We start from the raw sequence: 21,164 nt of genomic DNA on the forward strand, positions 1-21,164 counted from the left end.
CTTATAGGTGAAATCTTTGCGTTGCATATTAAAACCCAGAAGAATTGGATGACAGACACTACTCGCACCCCAAAACATATTTGGTCTCTTAGAGATGAGATTTATGCTTTTTAAAACAGTATCTTTAACTTTTACAAGAGAAAAGGCTGTAAGAATGAAAACTAGTGAACCACATGTCATATAAACTTCCAGTACATGACATACTGCCATAGAAAGTGGGTCCAGCTGGCTTCAACATTAGCTTAAGGTTGTAGCTTAGTTAAATTAATGTTATAGTGCTGTTATTTTTCTGAATTTCTTTGCTGATTGATTAATGCTGATTCTCCCCTTACAGTGGTGAAATAGAAATATAATCTGTATTTTTACTGTACTTTTGTTACAATCTAATATAAACAGTTTATCATTGAGTAGAGCTCATATAGTTTGGGTAGCTTTAGGTTTGGGTTAATATGTCATAGCTGGAAAAGCACAGGTGTAATTGGTAACATTAATTACCAGTTCCGGGGTCCAGGTATTGTACATGGTCACTGACTAACCTGGCTCACTAGGGCACTTAATAGGAATAGAGACGTCATTAACAGTATTAGTTGCACCTGTGCATTTTCTGCTATGCCAACTCTAAATGACTGCTGTGAATTGGTCTATAACTCAGTTTGGTAAGTCATGTTTCCATTGTACCCTGGTACTATGGTGGATATTAACGCTGTATTTTTTAATCTAATACCAATATTGATACTTGAGGGTTTGAAAACTCTGATAGTTATTGTTATCTTTTACATAACGCATATCAGGATCTTGTCATTTTTTAAAATTTGTTTAATAACTGTTACTACAGTGTGTACTAAGCGGGACATTTTTCAGTTGAAGCATAAACTTGTCGGTCCTCTCTGGTGGAAGACCTATGGAATGACAACACTTTTTCCAAACTAGCACCAACCTGGCGCGTGTATTACAATTTCTTGATATATACATACACTGACACTGACAGTGACATACACTGACACTGATATGTCTGCAGTGAGCTAATATCATAAGATTTGTCGATGTAACTCCACTGGACACCTTTTTTGAATATATTAGAAAAATTGAACAGAAGAAGCTGTGTATTCTGTCTGTAGCTGTATGTGTGTGTGTGTGTGTTTGGGGGGGTTGCATGAATAGGGCACGAGGCAGACTAGATATCCCACTCTTTGATCCTCCACATAACAAAGGCACCTACAAAGGCTTCCATACAGCCTGTAGCATTGTTCTGCTGAGGAGACTATAGCTCATAAAATCATTACCATTATCCCAACACAATACCTTTTACAGCAGCTACTTAAGACCTCAAATCACTAATGTATATGGCTTCGCAGCATGCCAGTTTGCATTTTGTCACTCTGTGATCCTGTGAACTTCTAAGTATACAGCCATGCCCACATTATCTCGCTTGTGGCCCCAGGGCAGGCATTTCCTATATGGGTCCCACCTCACTGTCATGGTCACCAAACTGAAACTGCCCACCCCTCGAAAACTTGAGTAACCCAAACCTTTTGAAAGTAGGCAAGATGTCAAATTGCACAACAATGCCTGTAAATCACCCCATATATCAATGTACTTCATGAAGTCAGTTATTGGGGTTCATGAGTGTTAACTTAGTCACAGATCATATCATGTCCTCCACAGTGGACGTATGTGACCACCCTTGTCACTACAGTATATAACGGGAGTGGCTTCACTGTAGCACAAGTGTACCTTGCCTGGCTGATCCCGCCCCTAGTTGGGGAGAGAGCTGGTGCACAGCGAAGCCCATCGCAGTTGACTGTTTGAGCAGCAGTATGCATGTTCGCCAGGGACTCCGCGAAGCGCTCATGTCCCAGCAGTGTACCTCACCGCCCAGAGACCATCTACTCAAGAGTCGAGGATAATAAAATTGGATGAGGCAGGCGGACCGGAGGCGGAAAGCCCGGAGTGACCGGAGGAATACAGTATTACTACAGGACTGCAGGCTGCCGCACTCCTCTGAACGTGGACAATCATGCATGTGCTCTTCTGGGGCTTGGGGTTCCTACTATTCCCTGATTTCTTGAATGTAGTCGCATCTACAGGGAGATTGCTTCTGAATTCAAGCACAGGTAAGGTATGCCGCTCTGACAACCCTCGCATTTTTCCCTCATGGAGTTATTTTGTAACACGGAGGGCACAGAATGAATGAGTTTTGAATTCAGCCAAGCACATGACTTGCAGCGCTTTCTAGATTCCTAAAGTTCACTGACTATCATTTCCTTGCAATGCTGTAAAAATGCTGTTTTTCAAGAAAGCAGACATTGTTATCTACATCATAATCTTTCGATTAACACATCTGGGCTCTTTGATTTGTACCAATGCCATTGGACTGCTACTTAAACCTTACCTGCATTATCATTATTATTATGATTATTATTCTGCTTTTATTCCCCAGTAAAAGAGGAGATCGGCGCTTATGAGATTGTAACACCGGTGCGAGTGAATGAAGCCGGTGACAAGTTTCCAACCAGTGTGCACTTCAAGAGGAAAAGACGAAGTTTGGACGAGAGCACCGGCAACACTACGGATCACTGGGCCTCGCCAAATATCCACTACAGGATATCTGCTTTCGGACAGAACTATCACCTCAACCTCACGCTGGATTCGGGATTTATCGCACCTTTCTACACTGTGACAATACTTGGAGTACCCCGAGGAGATAACATAACGGATTTTGCAACAGATGGGGCGGTGGAGGAGGAGGAGGAGGAGGACACGGAGTTAAGGCACTGCTTCTATAAAGGACATGTAAATGCACAAGCAGAACACGCCGCGGTCATCAGTTTGTGCTCCGGACTGGTGAGTTTTTACGCACGGTTAGACCAGCCATGCATGTGATGACTTTACGACCGGGTGTTTTACTTTTCCACCATGGGTATTTAGGGGCCATTATTGCTTACACAAGGTTTGAAAGGGTGCCTTCCCATTGCCTCAAAAAAAAAAAAATTTCTTTGTTTGTTTGTTTTTTTATAAGTTTTGCAAACTTGCGCGCCACCTGTTTTTCTATTGATCATGCAAATATCAAACTTAAACAGTTGCACATAATTGCACCTTTAAGCATGTCTACAGAACTGCACCCGTCCTAGAATAAAAAGTTATAGCCTACTAATATTTTAGACACAGTTAGGTGAATCTGATTTTCAAAACAATTTACGAAAACTATCTGAGACTGCATGCATTGTTAAAGTTTGTATTTATGGTAGGATCCTGATGTGGGGCACTTTCAGATACTAAAGATCTAAATCTCCAAGTAGTGAGCAACTGTGTTGATTTGTGAGGATCCCAAGTCCATTGCCTACAGTCAAGTTTAATGAGCACTACATCTTACTTCCATGCCTCTCTCTGGTCTCCCGGTAGTTGGTTACGTCTTTACGCACGCTAGTACAGCGGGAGTACGGGTGGTACTGACGTCATCACGAATTGGCCCCACTCCCTGGGTTGCTGAAGCATGAGTTTTAGAGTGGAGCAGAAGCGCACTCTGAGTTTATACATAGCAACCACAATGAATTGACAGTTATGAGTTAAGAGCCAATTTCTTACCAAATGACAAATCAAATTAAAATGCTTTAAAGCCAATGGTTTAGGAAGCTGAGCTCACATTTATGAACCATATCTTATTATTTATTCAAGAGCTCTGAGGGAACAGTTATGCTCAGACAGGCAGTGTTGTTGGTGGCAACATTTGCATTTTATTTCTGTACAACCTAAGAGAATGTGAAGTTTTCTTTTGCCTTGCCAACTCCCTATAGGTCAACCAAAGTGCAGGTCTTAGCCAAGTAGGAATAGTGTCTTGCTCAAGGGAATGTAAGCAGGAAGCTTCATCTTGAGCCCACTTGCTGAAGAACATCCATCGTGCTGCACAGTGTTGCACATGTAGCAAGTTATAATGTTTTTCTAATTGTCATTTTTGTCCCACTGTATTATCAGAGATTGTGAATATGATTTGTGAAGGATATAATTTTGCCAAACTTGTATCAGCCCCCAGGGCTGCCATGACGGTTCTCCACAGCTGATGAGCAAAATGTGCTTGGCTTGTCATGTACCTTATCTGGAACATCACAGACCTCCAAATTAGCCATTCACACTAAACGTGCCATGCGAAATGCATATAATAAGGCTTTCAGCATGCTTGCCAAGAACATGCAGTCTCACTGTTTTTCCTGATAGGCATCACAGGTCTCCCTGTTATCCTTTTCCTCCCGTTTTGGGACCATTCTTTTATGCATGCAAATTCACTCATTTAACCTTTTTATGAAATCCCTTGTGTTTCAGCATTGTTCTTTTCTGTAATGGCACATTTCACTGTTGCTTGCTATAAATATTTTTTTTTAGTAAAACATACATTTCATTGGAGTGGAGATCTCTGAACTATATATTCCCCCTGGTCCTGTCTGTGTGGGTTTTTGCAAGTTCTCTCCACGTTTGTTTATGTTGATTCCTCAATTGAAATAAGCATTTACAGAAAATAGATGGATGGATGAAGGCTAACTGCTATGCATTTTTCTCTGCTATCCAGCTTGGCACTTTCAGGTCTCCAGAAGGGGAGTATTTTGTGGAGCCCCTACATAGCTATCAAGGAGAACACTATGAAGAGGAACACACAAAACCTCATATTGTTTACAGGAAGAGTGAACCCAAGAAACAATCATCTGGGGAGAACTCAGCTTGTGACACTTCAGGTATGGTGTGTTATATGATATTGGTATGCCTGCATGCAATTTACACAGACAGGGTCCTTACACATATACATGCACATATAGAACAAAAACATACATAGATGTAACTTTGATGCGTCTATACACAAGCTTGCAAACACAAACATACACAGGTGCTGTATGTGTAACCAGTGTCGAGTCATCACTGAGGTGCTCTCCCCAGTCAGCTGACATCAGCCTCAGCCCTCACCCAGTGTCCTCTTTCTACCTAACCAGCACACTGCTGCTTCTCAACACACCTCCAAGGGGCTATCTGTGTAAAACAATATATATATGGTTGGTTCATGTGCGTGTAAGTGGTTGAGTGTTTTCATGGGATACATGAGAGTAGAGAGTTTGCTCCTCGTGCATCTGTATGTGCATGCATTAGGTGACCTTTAAATTGGTTCCCACAGACGTGAGCAGGCGTAATCATTGCATCACCCAAAAGTCTCCACTATCAGTTACAACAGGAACAGATTATGTAATAGTGACTGGGCTTATTGAGCTATTACAGTAATTGTAGCATGGTACTGTAGAATCATTTGCAGCTTATCTGAGTGTGTATGGATATTGAGCTAAATTTTGTAAGACAGAGATTAAAAAGAAGAAAATGTCTCTGCAGAGCTGTATTCTTTACTGTAAAGTCATAGAAATTGAGACAAAACAATGAGGAGATCTTAAAAGAAAAAGTAATAGTTGAAAAATAATATATTACAGTTAACCATGCAGTTGTTCTGTACTGTTTATTGTAAAATGGCATCATGTAATTTGGACATTTTCCCCATGAGTAAGCTACAAATAGAAATGGAATGACTGAATTAAAGTGAAAGACTGGTGTGAAACTATCTTGCCTCACACATCATGTCATAGCCTGCACAGGCCAGCACCTTCAGCTGAGTGTGTGAGGAAGCTTTCCAACTCTCTCACACACACACACACACACATACACACACACACACACACACACACACACACACACACACACACACACAGGAAAAATCATTTGGAAGTTCACCCTTGTATCGTCCCATCTCAGTTTACTGGCGGAACTTCCTGTTGACTCTTGTACTTCCTCTCCCTCTTTGATAAGAAAGTTGGGTAGACCCACTGCCATGAACATGCTGTGTAAATAGCATAATAGCAAAGTGATGCCAACTTGAAACTGTCAAATAATCAAAACTAAGAAAACACTGGTGCATTGCTGGTGGTCCAGAAAGGGTGACCTGCGTGTGCTTAGAAAACAAAAAAAGGACTGGTATTCAGCAGTTTTGTTGCCATGTCATGATTAAAATCAGACTTAATTCCCCTCAGTGTTGAGAAGTTTTTCTGCCCAGTTCTTGTGCTGCCTTCTTTTGGTATGTGTGCTCCATTTTTTTATGGCTGGGTGCCAGGTTTACCTAGCCTGAACTCTTTGCCCTCTTCTCTCCCCTCTTCTGAGAGAGGAGGGAGAGAGAAACAAGGCACTCCAGGCCATGTACATTTGTCAACCCACTCTTTGAGCAACAATAAACAAAAGGGAGAAGGAGGCAACAACATATTAACAATACCCACTTTCAGAAAGCCAATTCACCTCATGCATCTCCATATTTAGAGACATAAACCACAACTTTAGCCAAACTGTAAACACGTTCCTCATGACAAACACTGATTTATACCTTGTCTGTTTTTCTGAGTGAATGTATTTCCCTTCAGCTCTGCATCTTTCTATATATTTACAAATGCTCCATTCCCTCTGGCTTCTCTTTCTAGGACACAAACAGAGACATAAGAGGCACAAGCTGAAGAGAAGGCCAGCAGCTGGGGTGACCACTGTGTCCAATACAGCCCCTGTGGTCAGTGCTGGTATATTCAGTGACGTGGAGTCATTGAGTTCTGGCCTTGCCAGCAATGTTTTACTCAGATCAGAGAGCAGCAGTGCTAGCGCTAGACCATCAAATGATAGCAGTGGTGACTCAGGACCTCACAGGAGATCAAAACGCTTCCTCTCCTACCCGCGCTTTGTTGAAGTCATGCTGGTGGCCGACAGCAAAATGGTGGAGCATCATGGCAGCAATCTACAGCACTACATACTCACATTAATGTCCATAGTAAGTTCTGCTCTGTCAAATGGCTTCATTGCTGCTAGTAGAGATTGTTTGGTTGGTGGAGGTATTTGGAAGTGTCTATGTCTTTATTCCTGCACACACATGAACAGTGAGTAGCTGCGTATGTGCACATTGGTGCGCTAAATGTATGTACCTGTCCCGCTTTGCAGTTCATGCTGCAAGTTAGTTAGGGAGTCTTTGGAGGTGGGCCATGGGAGGGAAAAGGGCAGCCTAGGGCAGGGGTAAACACCACTTTCAAACGGCCAAGGGGAAGAGAGGGCAGCTTGAGGGAGAGCCTGTCTGACAGCTTTGATGAATGTTAAAAAATAAGCTCAGGTATGTCACATAGGCCGCATACTCTCGGCCACTTCAAATACCAGCTTCCGCAGGCGTCTGGGGCCGACAGTCCTCAGGGGGAGACTGAGATGACCTATATTCTGTTCTTGGCAAAGGCTGTCTTCTCGGCAGGGGCTTAGGCCATTATCAACTTGATCCTCCAATCAACCAAATTCCCGGGTACTTGCTTGAAACTGCAGGAAGGTAGTCCATGATAGAGTCAGTCACATTTCAGCTGGGTTAAGTTAAAGAATATATATGTATCTGTATCTCTGTACTATATAACATTAAAACTAGTCTTCAAAATGTTTTCATTCAGAGGTTTGAGGTTGTGTTTTGTTTCCTTTATTCAGGTGTCTTCCATATACAAGGACCCCAGCATTGGCAACCTGATTAACATTGTGATTGTGAAGTTAGTCATAATAAACAACGAGCTGGTAAGAATACTACATTTTCTTTAATCTCCATGCTTACCAACAAGTAAGTAATGTACATACTTATCAATTAAATGACCCCTATTATTACTTCTTTTTGTATGTTTCTTAGGATGGTCCAGTCATTTCATTTAATGCACAGACCACTTTAAAGAACTTCTGCATTTGGCAGCAGAGTCAGAACATCCTGGATGATAACCACCATTCCCATCACGACACTGCAATCCTCATCACCAGGTGCAAGAAAAATATCAAGATGTTTTCCTTATCTCAGGTCTTCTAAATATCCAGTGAACCAAACAACACTGTAATGAATATAGAATTTCTTTGAGAATCAGTGGCATCAAAGACTTTGATCAAATGGGGTCCAGATGCCTGATGAGTGGAACTACTATTTTAAAACTAACCTAAATAAGGAGAATATAGCCCAAAGTCTTCTTTTGTTTAGTGCGATTGACCATGACCCATTATCTGTTTCTTCACCACAGGCAGGACATCTGCAGAGCAAGGGATAAGTGTGACACCTTAGGTAAGTGGGATTTTTTTTAGAAAAATGTGTCGTGACGTGACGTGTTGATGATAATAAAGATTCTGATGGAAAATGATTATGTTAATCAGGAAAACTGAAATGGGCCTGTTGTTATTTAGGACTTGCAGAGTTGGGCACGGTGTGTGATCCATACAGGAGCTGCAGCATCAGTGAGGACAATGGACTCAGCACTGCGTTCACTATTGCCCATGAACTTGGCCATGTGTAAGTACAGCATATATCTCCACTGATTGTTTACCTCAAGCACTGTCATCACTCCTCCTCAGTGAAAGTGTTGGCTTCACCAAGACATTGGTAGAGCTTCAAAAGTCTTTCTAAGAATCCAAAAATACCTCACCAGCACATGGAGATCAAGGTATCTGGCGTATTTGGACCACACACAACTTCAGTTGTACATTCCTTCTTTTTTTTCTCAGTAATTTCTGAGGCTTTCGTTTGTATCTGATCACATCTCTCATTATTTTGCCTTCCTTTCATTTTGTGAGAAAAGAGTCTGTAATTCAATTCTCTTAATTTAAGCAAAACCACTGTTTGTTGACCCCTGACCTTCAGCAAACTCTGCATTGTCCAAAGTCCTGAGCCAACCAGACTTGTGGGGGGATGGGGGTGGGGGGGGGGTCAGCCCTCATCATCTCTAACAACTCTCATCTCTAACTCTCTAAACACTAAACAGTTGAATTCCATGTTTATCCACACCAAGTGATGACAACATGCTTGACGACTGCTAAGCCCCAGAGCTCAGTGTTATATGATACCTGTCAGGGGGGAGCTGGGCAGTTTTGGGCACTGTGGTGGTGTACCTGTCCACCACCAATCTGGATTGTATCCACAATACTGGCTTTTGTTTCTCCCCCGAACAGTGGTTTTACTAACCCATGAATTTTTGTCTGATAAATGACAGTTAACAGAATTATTATGAGAAAAAGTAAAGAAAAGCATTTTTCTGTTTTCTAGGTTCAACATGCCTCATGATGACAGTAACAAGTGTAAGGAGGATGGCGTTAAGATTCAGCAACACGTGATGGCTCCCACACTTAACTACAACACAAACCCTTGGATGTGGTCCAAGTGTAGCAGGAAGTACATCACAGAGTTCCTCGAGTATGTCATACTCTTTTCTTCAGCATTGTTCCAAAAATGCATGGACATTAGATCATGTAGATGATAATTTTCTACTGTTATGGAGACATCACTGAACAACTCTAACAGCCCAGAATGAAATATGATATGCCAACTAGTAAGATCAAGTAAACATGACCTTAAAAGCTCCGGCCAAATATCCTTTAACGCTGCTGTGTTGTAGAGCTATCACAAGTATGTTTCCATAAACACACAAACACATGCGTATTGTATGCAGTTTGTCCACTTTTAAGGGCAACAGCTGAAGTTTTAAGTCATAATGCAAATAAACTGTCATCATTTCTCAGGGCTGTTGCAGCCTCTAGTCTCTTCTTTCCCAAAGGCTCCTCAACTCATTGAGAAAAACCAGGGAACAACTTCTGTAGGAAAGATAAAATCTGGAAACTTTCCAAAACCCCTTTCCATACCCTCAACTTTTCAAAGTTTTCCCTTTATCGCCCAACTCTTGACATCAGCACCACTTACTACATATAGCTGACTGAATATAAACAGAAACCTGTCAAGACACAGTGTAAGCAGTCTGTACAGTAGGGGTTCTAGATATGTACAGAAAGTTGACCTCACCGGCTGTACTGAGTGTGTTTTCTGTCTGTGTCTCTTGTTTTCTCCTTTTTCTTTAAGTCATTTTATTTTTATTTCTTAATAGCACAGGATATGGTGAATGCTTGCTCGACGAGCCAGTTTCTAGGCCATACAGTCTCTCGCAGCAGCTGCCTGGACGGATATACAATGTCAATAAACAGTGTGAATTGATATTTGGGCCGGGAACACAGGTGTGCCCTTATATGGTAAGTGGAGTCGCTGTACGAAGCTAAGCTGTCATGTTGCATGTGTGGGTCTCTGAGGGAAGCCTTTTGTGTTATGATCATGTGCTGCAGAGGTCCTCAGCTGAGTCTGAAGCTTTTGAAGTCACTTGCTGTATGAGCAACATACTGATAGTAAATGTAATGAATATGAAAGACATGATATCTCAGCAGCTTTAAATTCATTAATTCAGTAATGATTCTTTAAAGCCTGAATACGCTTAAAGATGTAATCAGGCCTGAATAATCACATTACACCATTGAGCTGCTCTATATTTATCTTGAATTTTAAAGGAACTGTGCAGATGTGTTTCCAAAATATGTGTGACACGTGGCATTGGGAAATTGTTTTCTTGGCAAACGTCAGCCAGACTGAAAGGGCATGCGAGCGACGGCTGAGAAACACCTGGCACATGAGACGGCTGATACAGCAATTTTAGTGTATGGAGTCTAATGTTTGATAATGTGTGATAAATTGGAATCTCTGCCAACTTGTTCATATCTACAGTGAGGTTATTTAACGTGACATGTGCCCTGGCTTTTTTTTTTAAAATCTGGGATCTAAGCGTTAACACTTGAGGTGGTGTTTACCCCTGCCCACTAATGTGTATATCTCTGAATTTGAATATCTGTGTGTGTGTGTGTGTGCGCGTGCACGCACGTGTGTGTGGATGTGTGTGTGTGTGTGTGTGTGTGGATGTGTGTGTGTGTGTGTGTTTGTGTTTGTGTGTTTATTAGACTCAGTGTCGGAGGCTGTGGTGCACCAGTCCAGAGGGTGCCCAGCAGGGTTGCAGGACCCAGCACATGCCATGGGCAGATGGCACTGACTGCTCCCCAGGAAAGGTAAGTGTCATGTGGAAGTGAAGACAGATGCTTAGACAGACATGTTGTTTTTAGGAGAACTGGGAAGTAAAAAGTCAAAGGAGAAAGACATTTTTTGACAATAAAAAAGTGTCAGAAGCAAGAAGTAACTGAATTGCATTTTATTAGAGCAAAAGTCTGGGATGAATGTGAAAAGCTTGTGAAGTGTTTCAATACTTCTTGGGGATGCCACATTTTTAGCCGTTACATTATGGTTTAATACTCATATGGTTCTGTGTTACGATCTGACAATCCTCACTGCAATTCCTTATGTTGATCTTTCAACATTTCCAGTGACTCATGACCATAAAATTGTTCACAGGCGTCCCAACTTAAAGAGCAAGATGACAAAAGAAAACAAGTTTCTAAAGTTTGCCAAATATCAGCTTGCTATTGACACACGTGTAAACTTTTGTAATTGCATATGGCTGGTGTGTAAGTAGGTGGTGTGAAGTTGTGAATGATAGTTGCTTTCTAGGCGACTTTCTTAGTGCAGCTTTTAATTAGGACTTTCTCACTAACCCCTCGCTTCCTGCCACTAAGGCTGAGCGGACATGAAAGCGACAAAGTCCAAAGATACACACATGTCGGAACCTTTTTGTGTTTACACCAACCTCTCATCTCATGCCATACCAGAATGCACCACACTGAAAACAGTTAAGCTGAAATCTGTTTGTTGAACGGTGTAAGGTTATCCTCCTGTTATGAGCTGAGATGTATTTATTGACTTTGTGTGTGACGTTTTCTTGTCTCCTGTCCAGCCAGACCCAGCCATGAAATGTCTGTTTCAGTTACTGTTTTTTCCATTTGCTTCACTGTATAATTTCTACCAGATTAGCATCAAAGCACGGGAGAGCAGATAGATGTGTTGCCAGTTTTATGGATAAGATTTCATGTGCTCAGTCTGTCTGTTCCTGTGCCTTTTTTTGCCTTTTTCTCTGTCTTACTCTTTCATTTTTCTGTCTTTCACTCGCTCAATCTCTCCCTCTGCTCATATTCTTGCTCCCTTCATTCATCTATCTTCTCTCTTTTCCCTTACTCTCCCATTGCAGCACTGCAAACATGGCCTGTGTATAGCCAAAGAGCATGATGCCACACCTGTGGAGGGGGCATGGGGAGTCTGGAGCCCTTTTGGTACCTGTTCGCGGACATGCGGTGGGGGCATCAAGATCGCTGTGCGCGAATGCAACCGACCCGTGTGAGCAGTCCCTCTCTTTGTAGTTATGCATGCCTAGTCGACCTTGTCTCCATATTAACTGCCAAAGTCAATGTTCCATAGATCAATCATCCTTAAGGGAATTCTTTCCATAGCTAGTGTTCATCAAGATGGGCTCTCAGATGGCTCTGATGGTTGTTTCCTGGTAAATACAGAGATCACTGAGTCTTCTTGAATGCTGCCTTTCTTCCTGGTTTAATGGACAGATAGAAAAGAATGGGGCGTGATGAAAATGAATCTCTATAAGTAGGCGGAAGTGGAAAAAGGCTCGCTAAAGCATCCACTTAAAAAATTTACTAAATTAGACCTATGATTGTCCGCTCACTTCTTTGATTCCACACCCAGGCCCAGGAATGGAGGAATGTATTGTGTTGGTCGCCGGATGAAGTTTCGTTCCTGTAACTCTGAGCCCTGCTCCAAGCAGAAGAAGGACTTCAGGGAGGAGCAGTGTGCTGCTTTTGATGGCAGGCACTTCAACATCAACGGTCTACCTCCTAATGTTCGCTGGGTGCCCAAGTACAGCGGAAGTGAGAATCTCTTTTTTTAGTCTCTGGCGCTGAGCTAGCTGCTTCTGTCAGCCCCTTCTCACTCATGATTAATAGACATATCATACGCTTTGTGTTGATTTCTATTGGTATTAAGTATTTGTCTCACTCTTCCCTCCTCTGTCAGTCTTGATGAAAGACAGGTGTAAGCTGTTCTGCAGGGTGGCAGGCAGCACGGCCTACTATCAGCTCAGGGACAGGGTCATTGATGGCACGCCGTGTGGACCTGATACCAACGACATCTGTGTCCAGGGCCTGTGCAGGGTGAGCATTCTAATGCTTATTAACTTCAGAACATTTGGCTACGTTGTTCAAAATCATATGTGCAGCTAAAACTTTAGAGCGGATATAATCTGTTCTTTATCCTTACAGCAAATATTTTCAGAAAGCAATTCAATGCTTTGCCAAACCAGACTGTGTTTATATCCTTCACCCCTGTGACAGATTTGGTTTGAAAGCTTGATTACTAACACACCATACACATCAATATGCTTCTTGAAAGGAGCAGTGGGTTGCTCTGTGTACAATTTGAACCACACACAGTGTTTTGGTTAGATTGTGGTTTAGTAAGTTTCCCTTCTAGCGTTGGCAAGTGGATTTTGATCTGTGCTGCTGCGCTAAAGTTAAGCTCTTCATCCTTGGTAGAAAATCAAAAATGTCTAGCGCTACAACCAATTACAAGAAGAATAACTCATGCCATTTCTGGTGTGGTTTTTTGAGGGAGATTTATTTGAGATGGGTGTTAGCGACATGGCTGTAACTGTAAGTTATTATGTAACTATTTTAAGGGTCAGTGGGTTTGATTTTTTTCCTTCTTGATCAATATATCATCAAGAAATAAAGAAGTCATGGCCATGTCGAAGACCATTTTGTCACATGTTAATGTTAATATTGCAGTGCTGAACTTTTGCCTAGAAACTGGAATTAAAAAGTGTTAGCTGAAGAAAATCTTTTATTTTATTTTGAAAGATCAGTCTGAGATGCCTGTTTTTGTAGCCTGCTACTGCATTGTTATATAATTTCATTTGCATTTTATCCCTCTCCTCTTTTTCACCTTTATCATCCATCCCATGTTCTTTCTTGCTTTTCATCTTCTCTTCCACTTTTCTTCAATTTGTTCCTTTCCTACTACTACTCCTTACATTACTGCTGTCATTTTCTTTTATCTACCTCTTCCTTCCTACCTCTTTACTGAGCAGCAAGCGGGCTGTGACCATGTATTAAACTCTAAAGCCAGGAGAGACAAATGTGGCGTGTGCGGAGGTGACAATTCTTCCTGCAAAACTGTGGCAGGCACCTTCAACATTGTCCGCTATGGTAAGCTACAGCCTCTTTTATTATATTATATAATAATTGACATTATATATTATGTCATTTCACTCTCAGCAAATGTCATATAGCTTCAACACATTTTTGCCTGTGCTTAGTTGTCAGAATAAAAAGCAGTGACAGTGAAGCTCTCTTGTTAGTGTAGGTACACAGCTCGGGTATGTTAACGATTTAAACACACTTCTCATGCCATTTGCAGGCTATAATGAAGTAGTGCGAATACCCAGTGGTGCTACAAATATAGATGTGCGTCAACACAGCTACTCAGGGAAACCGGAGGATGACAACTACCTCGGTAAGAAGTCCAACATTTTGTTTTGCTCTGTTGAAAATGCCTCTTCTTTGACCTGCATGTTTGAGCTCTCCCTGCCTGTGTGAATGACAGTGTTCAAACCTTAGTATAAAGTCACATACTGCAGAGCTGTTGGCATTTAGTGTGCCAGAATTAGGCCTGTGGGTACCATTCCAGCAAGGTCAGGTAGTTTATAAGCTTTTGTATATTGTGTGTGTATCCAGAAGGTGTGTTTTCTTTGGCTCTGTGAATGTGCACCTTTCTGAACTATACAATATACCTGTCTGTCATCCTGGATATGGCTGCTTTGTCAGCTATTAGTGTACATGTCTTGTTACCGTGAGCATGCCAATACTTGAGCTCAGATAGCCCTCTGGGTACCATTCCATCAAGGTCAACAAGTGTGCGTCTGCATGTTGTTGTTTTTCTTCAGTTTTGTCTTTCTGCATGTTGTTGTTTGCTTGATTATGTGTCACTATGCAAACTTCTCAACATGGTTTCTCAGTTGTCATCCTTTATTGTGTGTGTGTGTGTGTGTGTGTGTGTGTGTGTGTGTGTGTGTGTGTGTATTTGTATGCATTTGTGTACGGGCAGAGTCATTAGAGGCCCAAACTGGGGACGGTTTTGCCGGAATGAGGGCCGCTCTCCACGCTCATATTAGTGCAATGTGTGAAATGGCGAGGAAAGTAAAGGCAGGAAATTAGCTCCATAATCGCATTAGGGTGAATGAGTGCAGCAGACTGGCTGTTGAACAGAACAGGATGCCCCTGGATGGGACTTCTCCAGGAACAGAGGATTATTTTACCCCAATAAGGCTTTACCGGTGCCTTCTGCACGTGCCTTACTTTAGCCACAGTGTTGTCAAGCTGCCCTGTCACATGCGACAACAAATTATTGTTTTGTTTATGTTAGCTAGTTAGTGGCTTAGGTTTATAAGAACAGCCATTTTCACAAAACCTTTCACTTTTTTTCTGCAGTTGGAAGTTTTGTACCAATTAAGCAAAGACAGTTTGATCTTACATCAAATAGCGCTCATTCTGGTCCTCTGTTCTGGTGGGATCAGGCACCGTAAGTGACTGTTGTTTTCTGTCTCCCTGCAGCCATATCAAATAGCCGTGGAGAGTTCCTGCTTAATGGAGAGTTTGTGGTCAGCATGTTCAAAAGGGAAATCAAAGTAGGAAATGCCGTCATCGAGTACAGTGGCTCTGACCATGTCATTGAGAGGATCAACTGTACTGACCGTATCGAAGAGGAGATCATTGTCCAGGTAAAGCATCACGGTGGCTTAGTATGCCATGCAGGAAATGCAACGCTTGACTAGCTTAAGGCAGTGGCACGAGTGAAACTTACAGTATGAGACTTAAGAGTTAACTATAATTACTATTTTGAATGTAGGAACTTACATTCTTCTTTGGAGGATATGGACAATCTGTGATGTAAAAAACCCTCTTACTTTGTTATAACCCATTCACATTGCCTACATTTTCTCCAGGTGCTATCTGTGGGGAACCTTTACAACCCAGATGTCAGGTACTCCTTCAATATCCCTATAGAGGACAAACCTCAGCAGTTCTTCTGGGATGCCTATGGGCCCTGGCAGGAGTGCAGCCGTCTGTGCCAAGGTGAGGGGGAGGCACATGGGGTTGGCAGGGTGAGGTGATGGGAGTGGTCGATGATAAATGGAGTGGTGAGGGTAGGGAAGAGAAGGAACAGAGAGAGGAGACATGGGAACCATGAGCCAGACGCATAAGGGAGAGCAGATTGTCTGGCTAAACTTGACAAACCCATGTTAGACATATAGGTTTGGAACAAGTGATTAAAGTTGAACTTCATAGTATGCTGTGGCAGATTACCTTCTTTGGCATGACTGTGGATATGTCGGAGTATGTGGGTGTGCAGGGGCGGATTGCAGGTAAACTCGAAAACCTCTTATGTGTTTTGACTCAAACACTTTGTTTGAGAATTTCTTTCCCCACTTTTTGACACTGCCCTGCTTGAACAACCAACAGTAAATTCCAAAGAGAAACCAACGAGTTCATACAGCAGGATAAACAGCTAACATGTAATTCCCTCAGCACCTTTGATTCTCTGATTTATATGGCTTTTCTGCCAGCCTGGGACACACTAAGCTCTCACAGCAGTGAGCTGCAAAACTTAATAACTTGAGGTACTGATAGAGAATCTATTTCCTGGAGCCACATGAGGTTTAAATCTCTCTCCCCTACAGTACAGTAGGTGCACTGTGATTCAGTGCAGAGATGTCAACATAAGAGCCAAGGTGAAGCATACACACACTTAGCTGTTAGTATTCATAGCAATGCTATGGTGATCTATACTGTGCTTGAGCAAGCCATGCTGAGTCAGGTAACTACTTACAGGATCTTACAGAAACTAGGGTTAGGCAGTGGAAGCTAGTGGAGTTGTGGATGAAATTGTGAAACCCTAGATTTTGTAACTCTAGTAATGAATTTCTGTGTACTTCCTAGTAAATATCTTCTCAAAGAGAAACATGCAAAGGGAGGGAAGTCAGTTTTCTTTATTTAAAAGCAGAAATATACAACAATTAAAAAAAAAATAAATAAAAAAAATGAAATGGTGAAGATTGCAGTTTTGTTTGATATATTGTTCTTAAGAAGTGCTTAAGTGAGACAAACCTATCCAAACCTACATCATTGTGTCTTCCCAGGAGAGCGAAAGCGTAAAATTCTCTGTAGCAGAGAGTCGGACAGGGTGGTGGTGTCAGACCAGAGGTGTCATGGCACAGCCAGACCTGCTGTGATCACTGAGCCCTGCAACACTGAATGTGAACTCAGGTTTGTATTACCAATTTAACCAACCTTTAGTCCCTGTATGAACCATTCAACAAGTCTTTCTTCACTTGGTGATTTTAAAATAGTGACAAAAATTTACTAGTATTTATCACCTTCATGCAGGTGGCACGTGGCCCGTAAGAGTGAGTGCACAGCTCAGTGCGGTCTGGGGTATCGTACCCTGGAAATATACTGTGCCAAAATCAGTCGTGCAGATGGCAAGACCCAGAAGGTTGATGACCGCTACTGTAGTGGTCAGCGCAAACCTGATGACAAGGAAGGTTGCCATGGAGACTGTAACCCAGGTGGCTGGGAGTACTCTCCTTGGTCAGAGGTACGATTGTTGTAAGAAGCGTTGGCTCTGTGTGCGAGCATAACCCACATGTTTGTCAAAGTTGATCGTGGGTTGTGTATATGTGTTGACACTTGCTGATGTTCAAACATTTGTACTGCAGTGCTCCAAGAGCTGTGGTGGGGGCACCCGCCGTCGAGGGGCAGTGTGTCGAAAGGCAGCTGAGACTGGCGGTGATGAGAGCAAATGCAGTCAAAGGGACAAGCTGACCGTCCAACCCTGCAATGAATTCCTCTGTCCACAATGGAAGACTGGTGACTGGTCTGAGGTCAGTTCGGTTCTTGTTTTATTCTCTGTGCCCTTAGAGGAAGACCCGTCTGATAGCTAGTGGTCACATGTAAGTGGATAGGTTGAGGGACTGAATGTTTAGATTAAAATGTTTCCACTTTAAAATCATATACAATGGAAAAAAACATGATTATGTCATCTGCGTTAAGACATATGGTTACATAAAGCTTGTGCATATACATTTATCTGTGAGTATAAACACATAAACACTGGTGTATATGTAGCCTGGTGAACTCATTATCAAGAGACACAGACTCTAGTGTAAATACTGTAGTTTTAAGCCAGCAATGATCTGGGTCAAATGTAAAATCCCAGAGTTGATTGTGCGTGTCTCAGCTGTGGGAGAGTTACTCCCCTCCTTTCACTGCAGTGAATGTTGGGAAATTGGTGATTGCAGGGTAAGATGGTATTTAACTGTCGTACAGGTTACACATTGTAGAGCAAGGAGCTTGAAAAGCTTTGGGCTGCATTCCAGGAATATTTTAAATCTCCCATGTGGTGCAGCTAAATACAGACGTCTACACTTTACTGTATACACACTGTGTACACTGTGCTCACACATAAATAAACACACTTGCCCTATTTTTCGGTCCCTTACAATCACCGTTGGTTTTGAAATGTGCTTATTCTGCTTTGCACAACACCAAATGATCTTCATCTGTTGTAAACTTATATTCCAGCAGGCTCCATGGCTGATACTAGTGTTCATGTAATATACTGTATACATAATGTATAAAACCTTAAATATTTACAGTGCCTCGTGACTTGTGGGAAAGGCTACAAGCACCGTCAGACCTGGTGTCAGTTTGGTGAGGACCGTCTAGACGATCACTTTTGTGGCTCATCTAAACCTGAGTCTGTGCAGACGTGCCAGCAGCAGGAGTGTGCCTCTTGGCAGGTCGGACCCTGGGGACAGGTGAGTCACCTCCCTGTATACAGAGACACTATTGTACCCCTTGTACAGCGTTGTGATGTAGACTATATTGAATAATCTTAAATAATCAGTTTATATTCCAGAAGAAGTGAGACAGCATATCACTGTTTCAAAAAAGAAAGTTTGTGTATATATACAGTTAGGCCCAAAAGTCTAAGACCACTGTCCCATGTACTGCATGTTGATGGGATGAGGTACTTCTCTGATGAGTTCTCCCAAGATGTAAACAGAAGGGAGGACACAGATAAGCTAAGCTCCTCATTTTTTTTCATTTGCCTGTTTAGACACTGAGCACATTCTGCAAAAAAAAAAAAAAAAAAAACTTTGGATGAGCTGGGTAGGCGTGTTCTTCTACAAATCTTTGTATAGGTTTATGCATACAGGACATGGTGTCTGTGTGTCTGTGTGTGTATGTGCATGCTTAGCCTCATTTGTGTGTATGCACAGAGAACTGAACAGCCACCCAAAAATGCGAGACATTTTTGTGCCCCCCACCAGAGGATGTGCGCATGTTAAGGTATATTTGAAGTTGTTTAATGAAGCGTGGTCAAATGGTAGTTGAAGTTGCCGCCACACAAGTTTGACCCTGTTTCAGTGGAAGCAATGAGGCAGAAGAGAACGCAGGGTAGTACCCTCTGACTTGGCTACAGTGGAATAAAGGACAATGCAATGTATATGAGCAAGGGCTCCTCATGAATTTGATTTTTGAAACTCTTACCTGCTTGAAACTTGGAAATTCAGATGTTTGCCAGGGGAATGGAGGGGTAAAGCCTGGGTTACAGGTTTTTGATTTATTTTGTGTTTGGGGTTTGCTTTGTTGGCTCAGATGAGCTGTCTGTTTTTTGCTTCACTGCCATGCCTTTTTCTCAGTTGATCTTTGGCTCACTGTTGCTAATGTTCCCCCACCACTCCTTTTTTCCCCCTCTTTGAACCTAGTGCACTACCTCGTGTGGGCCAGGCTACCAGATGCGAGCGGTGAAGTGTGTGGTTGGCTCTTATGGTGCTGTCATGGATGACACCGAATGTAACGCTGCCACCCGACCCACCGACACCCAGGTAAGGAGGCCTCTATCTTCCTTCCTTTACATCTTTTCTCCCTCTCTGTAACATCTTTGTTTTACTTTCTCTTTATCGCTTCAAGAGCAGCAGTTGTTCCAAGGTTTAGTCTCAAATTAATTCATCCACATTCATGCATACACTGACACTCAAAACAGACACAGATAAACACACACATTTCATTTCCACCTGGTCTCAATAAAGCTATGCTGTCTGATCTAGTCTGGACTAGAGCGAAAGACAGAGGGGAAGGTTACACTGGCCTCATCATCCTCACATAGAGACATGCAACTCTCAGAAAGGATCCCTCAAAGCCCAAACATTACTGGATGACCTTACAGAGTTATTCCTCAGAATGCTCTATCTTCATTAATAGACACTTCAAGTCAGGCAGAAGTCATGTTTGTCTTATAAGTATTTAGTCTTATAAGACGAGTTCTTACTGAACTACAGAAAAACAAATCATAATTCAGAGAAATGTCACAACTTGCATTTTATGGATGTTCTTCCAATTACTAATTACTAATGTTTAAAGCAGGTTAATTGAAAAGTCATGCTACAGTTTCAAATATTTGGTCGTGTCTCCTCCATCCACTGGTAATGCAGAATGAGAAAGTGCGATGTTTCGCTCGCTCTGGTTTACGTGTGCAATTGTTTGTGTCGTCTAAATCTGTTTCTGCATCTGCTAAGTGTTCGACACAAACACAAAGAGGCACAGAAAAACCAAAGAAACCTATTTTGAGCTGAATGAGAGTTTTGTTTAGTCAGCATGGGGCGTAAACCCATTTCAGAGGGCTGAGCATGCAGACTCAGGATGAGGCCCCCCTCTAGTCGAAGCGGCTCTTAATTCCGGTGCCTGGGCCGGCAGAGCCAGTGACCCTGAAGCAGTCGCCCCACCTCGTTGTGATTCTAACCAGCCAGCCATGAAGTGGGCCACCAGGCCGCCTGTCCCACCACCACCAGCCACCAGGCAACGCTTAGAAAAAGAGGGACAGATAGATGGATGGAGGTCTGCCTGAGTACAAGGAGAAGGGAGGCGGAGGCAAAAGATGCTTTGACATCCTCTGACAGATTGGAGAAAGGCTGAACAGTTCTGGACACTGCTTGGGCCTATTGTATAATTAGAAAAGCTCTCAAGCAGCACGCTTACACACAAACTCTCAGGATCATCACATAATCTGTAACATTTTGTCAATTTAAACATTTAAAATATGACTGACATGATGTGTGCGCAGAGCTACTTTAAGCACTGCTATGAGGCCTATTTGTTTCTGGTAGGTAGAGGAGTGTGGAATGTGGAGCCTGCTCAGATCCTGTGCAACCTGATTAAGGCCTTTCATTCCTAGGGACTGGGGGTCAGAGGGCACCAGAGGGCATGGGGGGAGGGGGGGG

The 21,164-nt window shown here is 42.5% G+C and overlaps 1 protein-coding gene across 1 annotated transcript in view; it reads left to right on the top strand.

Moving 5' to 3' along the window:
• Nucleotides 1-1,797: 1,797 nt before the first annotated feature.
• Nucleotides 1,798-21,164, top strand: part of adamts9 (ADAM metallopeptidase with thrombospondin type 1 motif, 9) — a 43,999-nt gene continuing 24,632 nt past the window's right edge. The window contains exons 1-23 of the mRNA XM_023427834.2: nucleotides 1,798-2,114; nucleotides 2,441-2,844; nucleotides 4,562-4,724; nucleotides 6,492-6,829; nucleotides 7,516-7,599; nucleotides 7,709-7,833; nucleotides 8,085-8,125; nucleotides 8,245-8,350; nucleotides 9,101-9,247; nucleotides 9,933-10,074; nucleotides 10,828-10,932; nucleotides 12,003-12,148; nucleotides 12,512-12,693; nucleotides 12,839-12,975; nucleotides 13,911-14,028; nucleotides 14,240-14,335; nucleotides 15,433-15,599; nucleotides 15,825-15,954; nucleotides 17,019-17,145; nucleotides 17,266-17,476; nucleotides 17,598-17,762; nucleotides 18,537-18,698; nucleotides 19,653-19,772. Coding sequence (XP_023283602.1) covers nucleotides 2,018-2,114; nucleotides 2,441-2,844; nucleotides 4,562-4,724; nucleotides 6,492-6,829; nucleotides 7,516-7,599; nucleotides 7,709-7,833; nucleotides 8,085-8,125; nucleotides 8,245-8,350; nucleotides 9,101-9,247; nucleotides 9,933-10,074; nucleotides 10,828-10,932; nucleotides 12,003-12,148; nucleotides 12,512-12,693; nucleotides 12,839-12,975; nucleotides 13,911-14,028; nucleotides 14,240-14,335; nucleotides 15,433-15,599; nucleotides 15,825-15,954; nucleotides 17,019-17,145; nucleotides 17,266-17,476; nucleotides 17,598-17,762; nucleotides 18,537-18,698; nucleotides 19,653-19,772 — 3,513 coding nt within the window. The 5' untranslated portion in view covers nucleotides 1,798-2,017. The remainder of the gene's footprint in view (nucleotides 2,115-2,440; nucleotides 2,845-4,561; nucleotides 4,725-6,491; nucleotides 6,830-7,515; nucleotides 7,600-7,708; nucleotides 7,834-8,084; nucleotides 8,126-8,244; nucleotides 8,351-9,100; nucleotides 9,248-9,932; nucleotides 10,075-10,827; nucleotides 10,933-12,002; nucleotides 12,149-12,511; nucleotides 12,694-12,838; nucleotides 12,976-13,910; nucleotides 14,029-14,239; nucleotides 14,336-15,432; nucleotides 15,600-15,824; nucleotides 15,955-17,018; nucleotides 17,146-17,265; nucleotides 17,477-17,597; nucleotides 17,763-18,536; nucleotides 18,699-19,652; nucleotides 19,773-21,164) is intronic.

This window comes from Seriola lalandi, unplaced genomic scaffold (genome assembly GCF_002814215.2).
Source record: "Seriola lalandi dorsalis isolate HSWRI2012SDOR001 ecotype SW California unplaced genomic scaffold, Sedor1 jcf7180002054864, whole genome shotgun sequence".
NCBI lineage: Eukaryota > Metazoa > Chordata > Actinopteri > Carangiformes > Carangidae > Seriola > Seriola lalandi.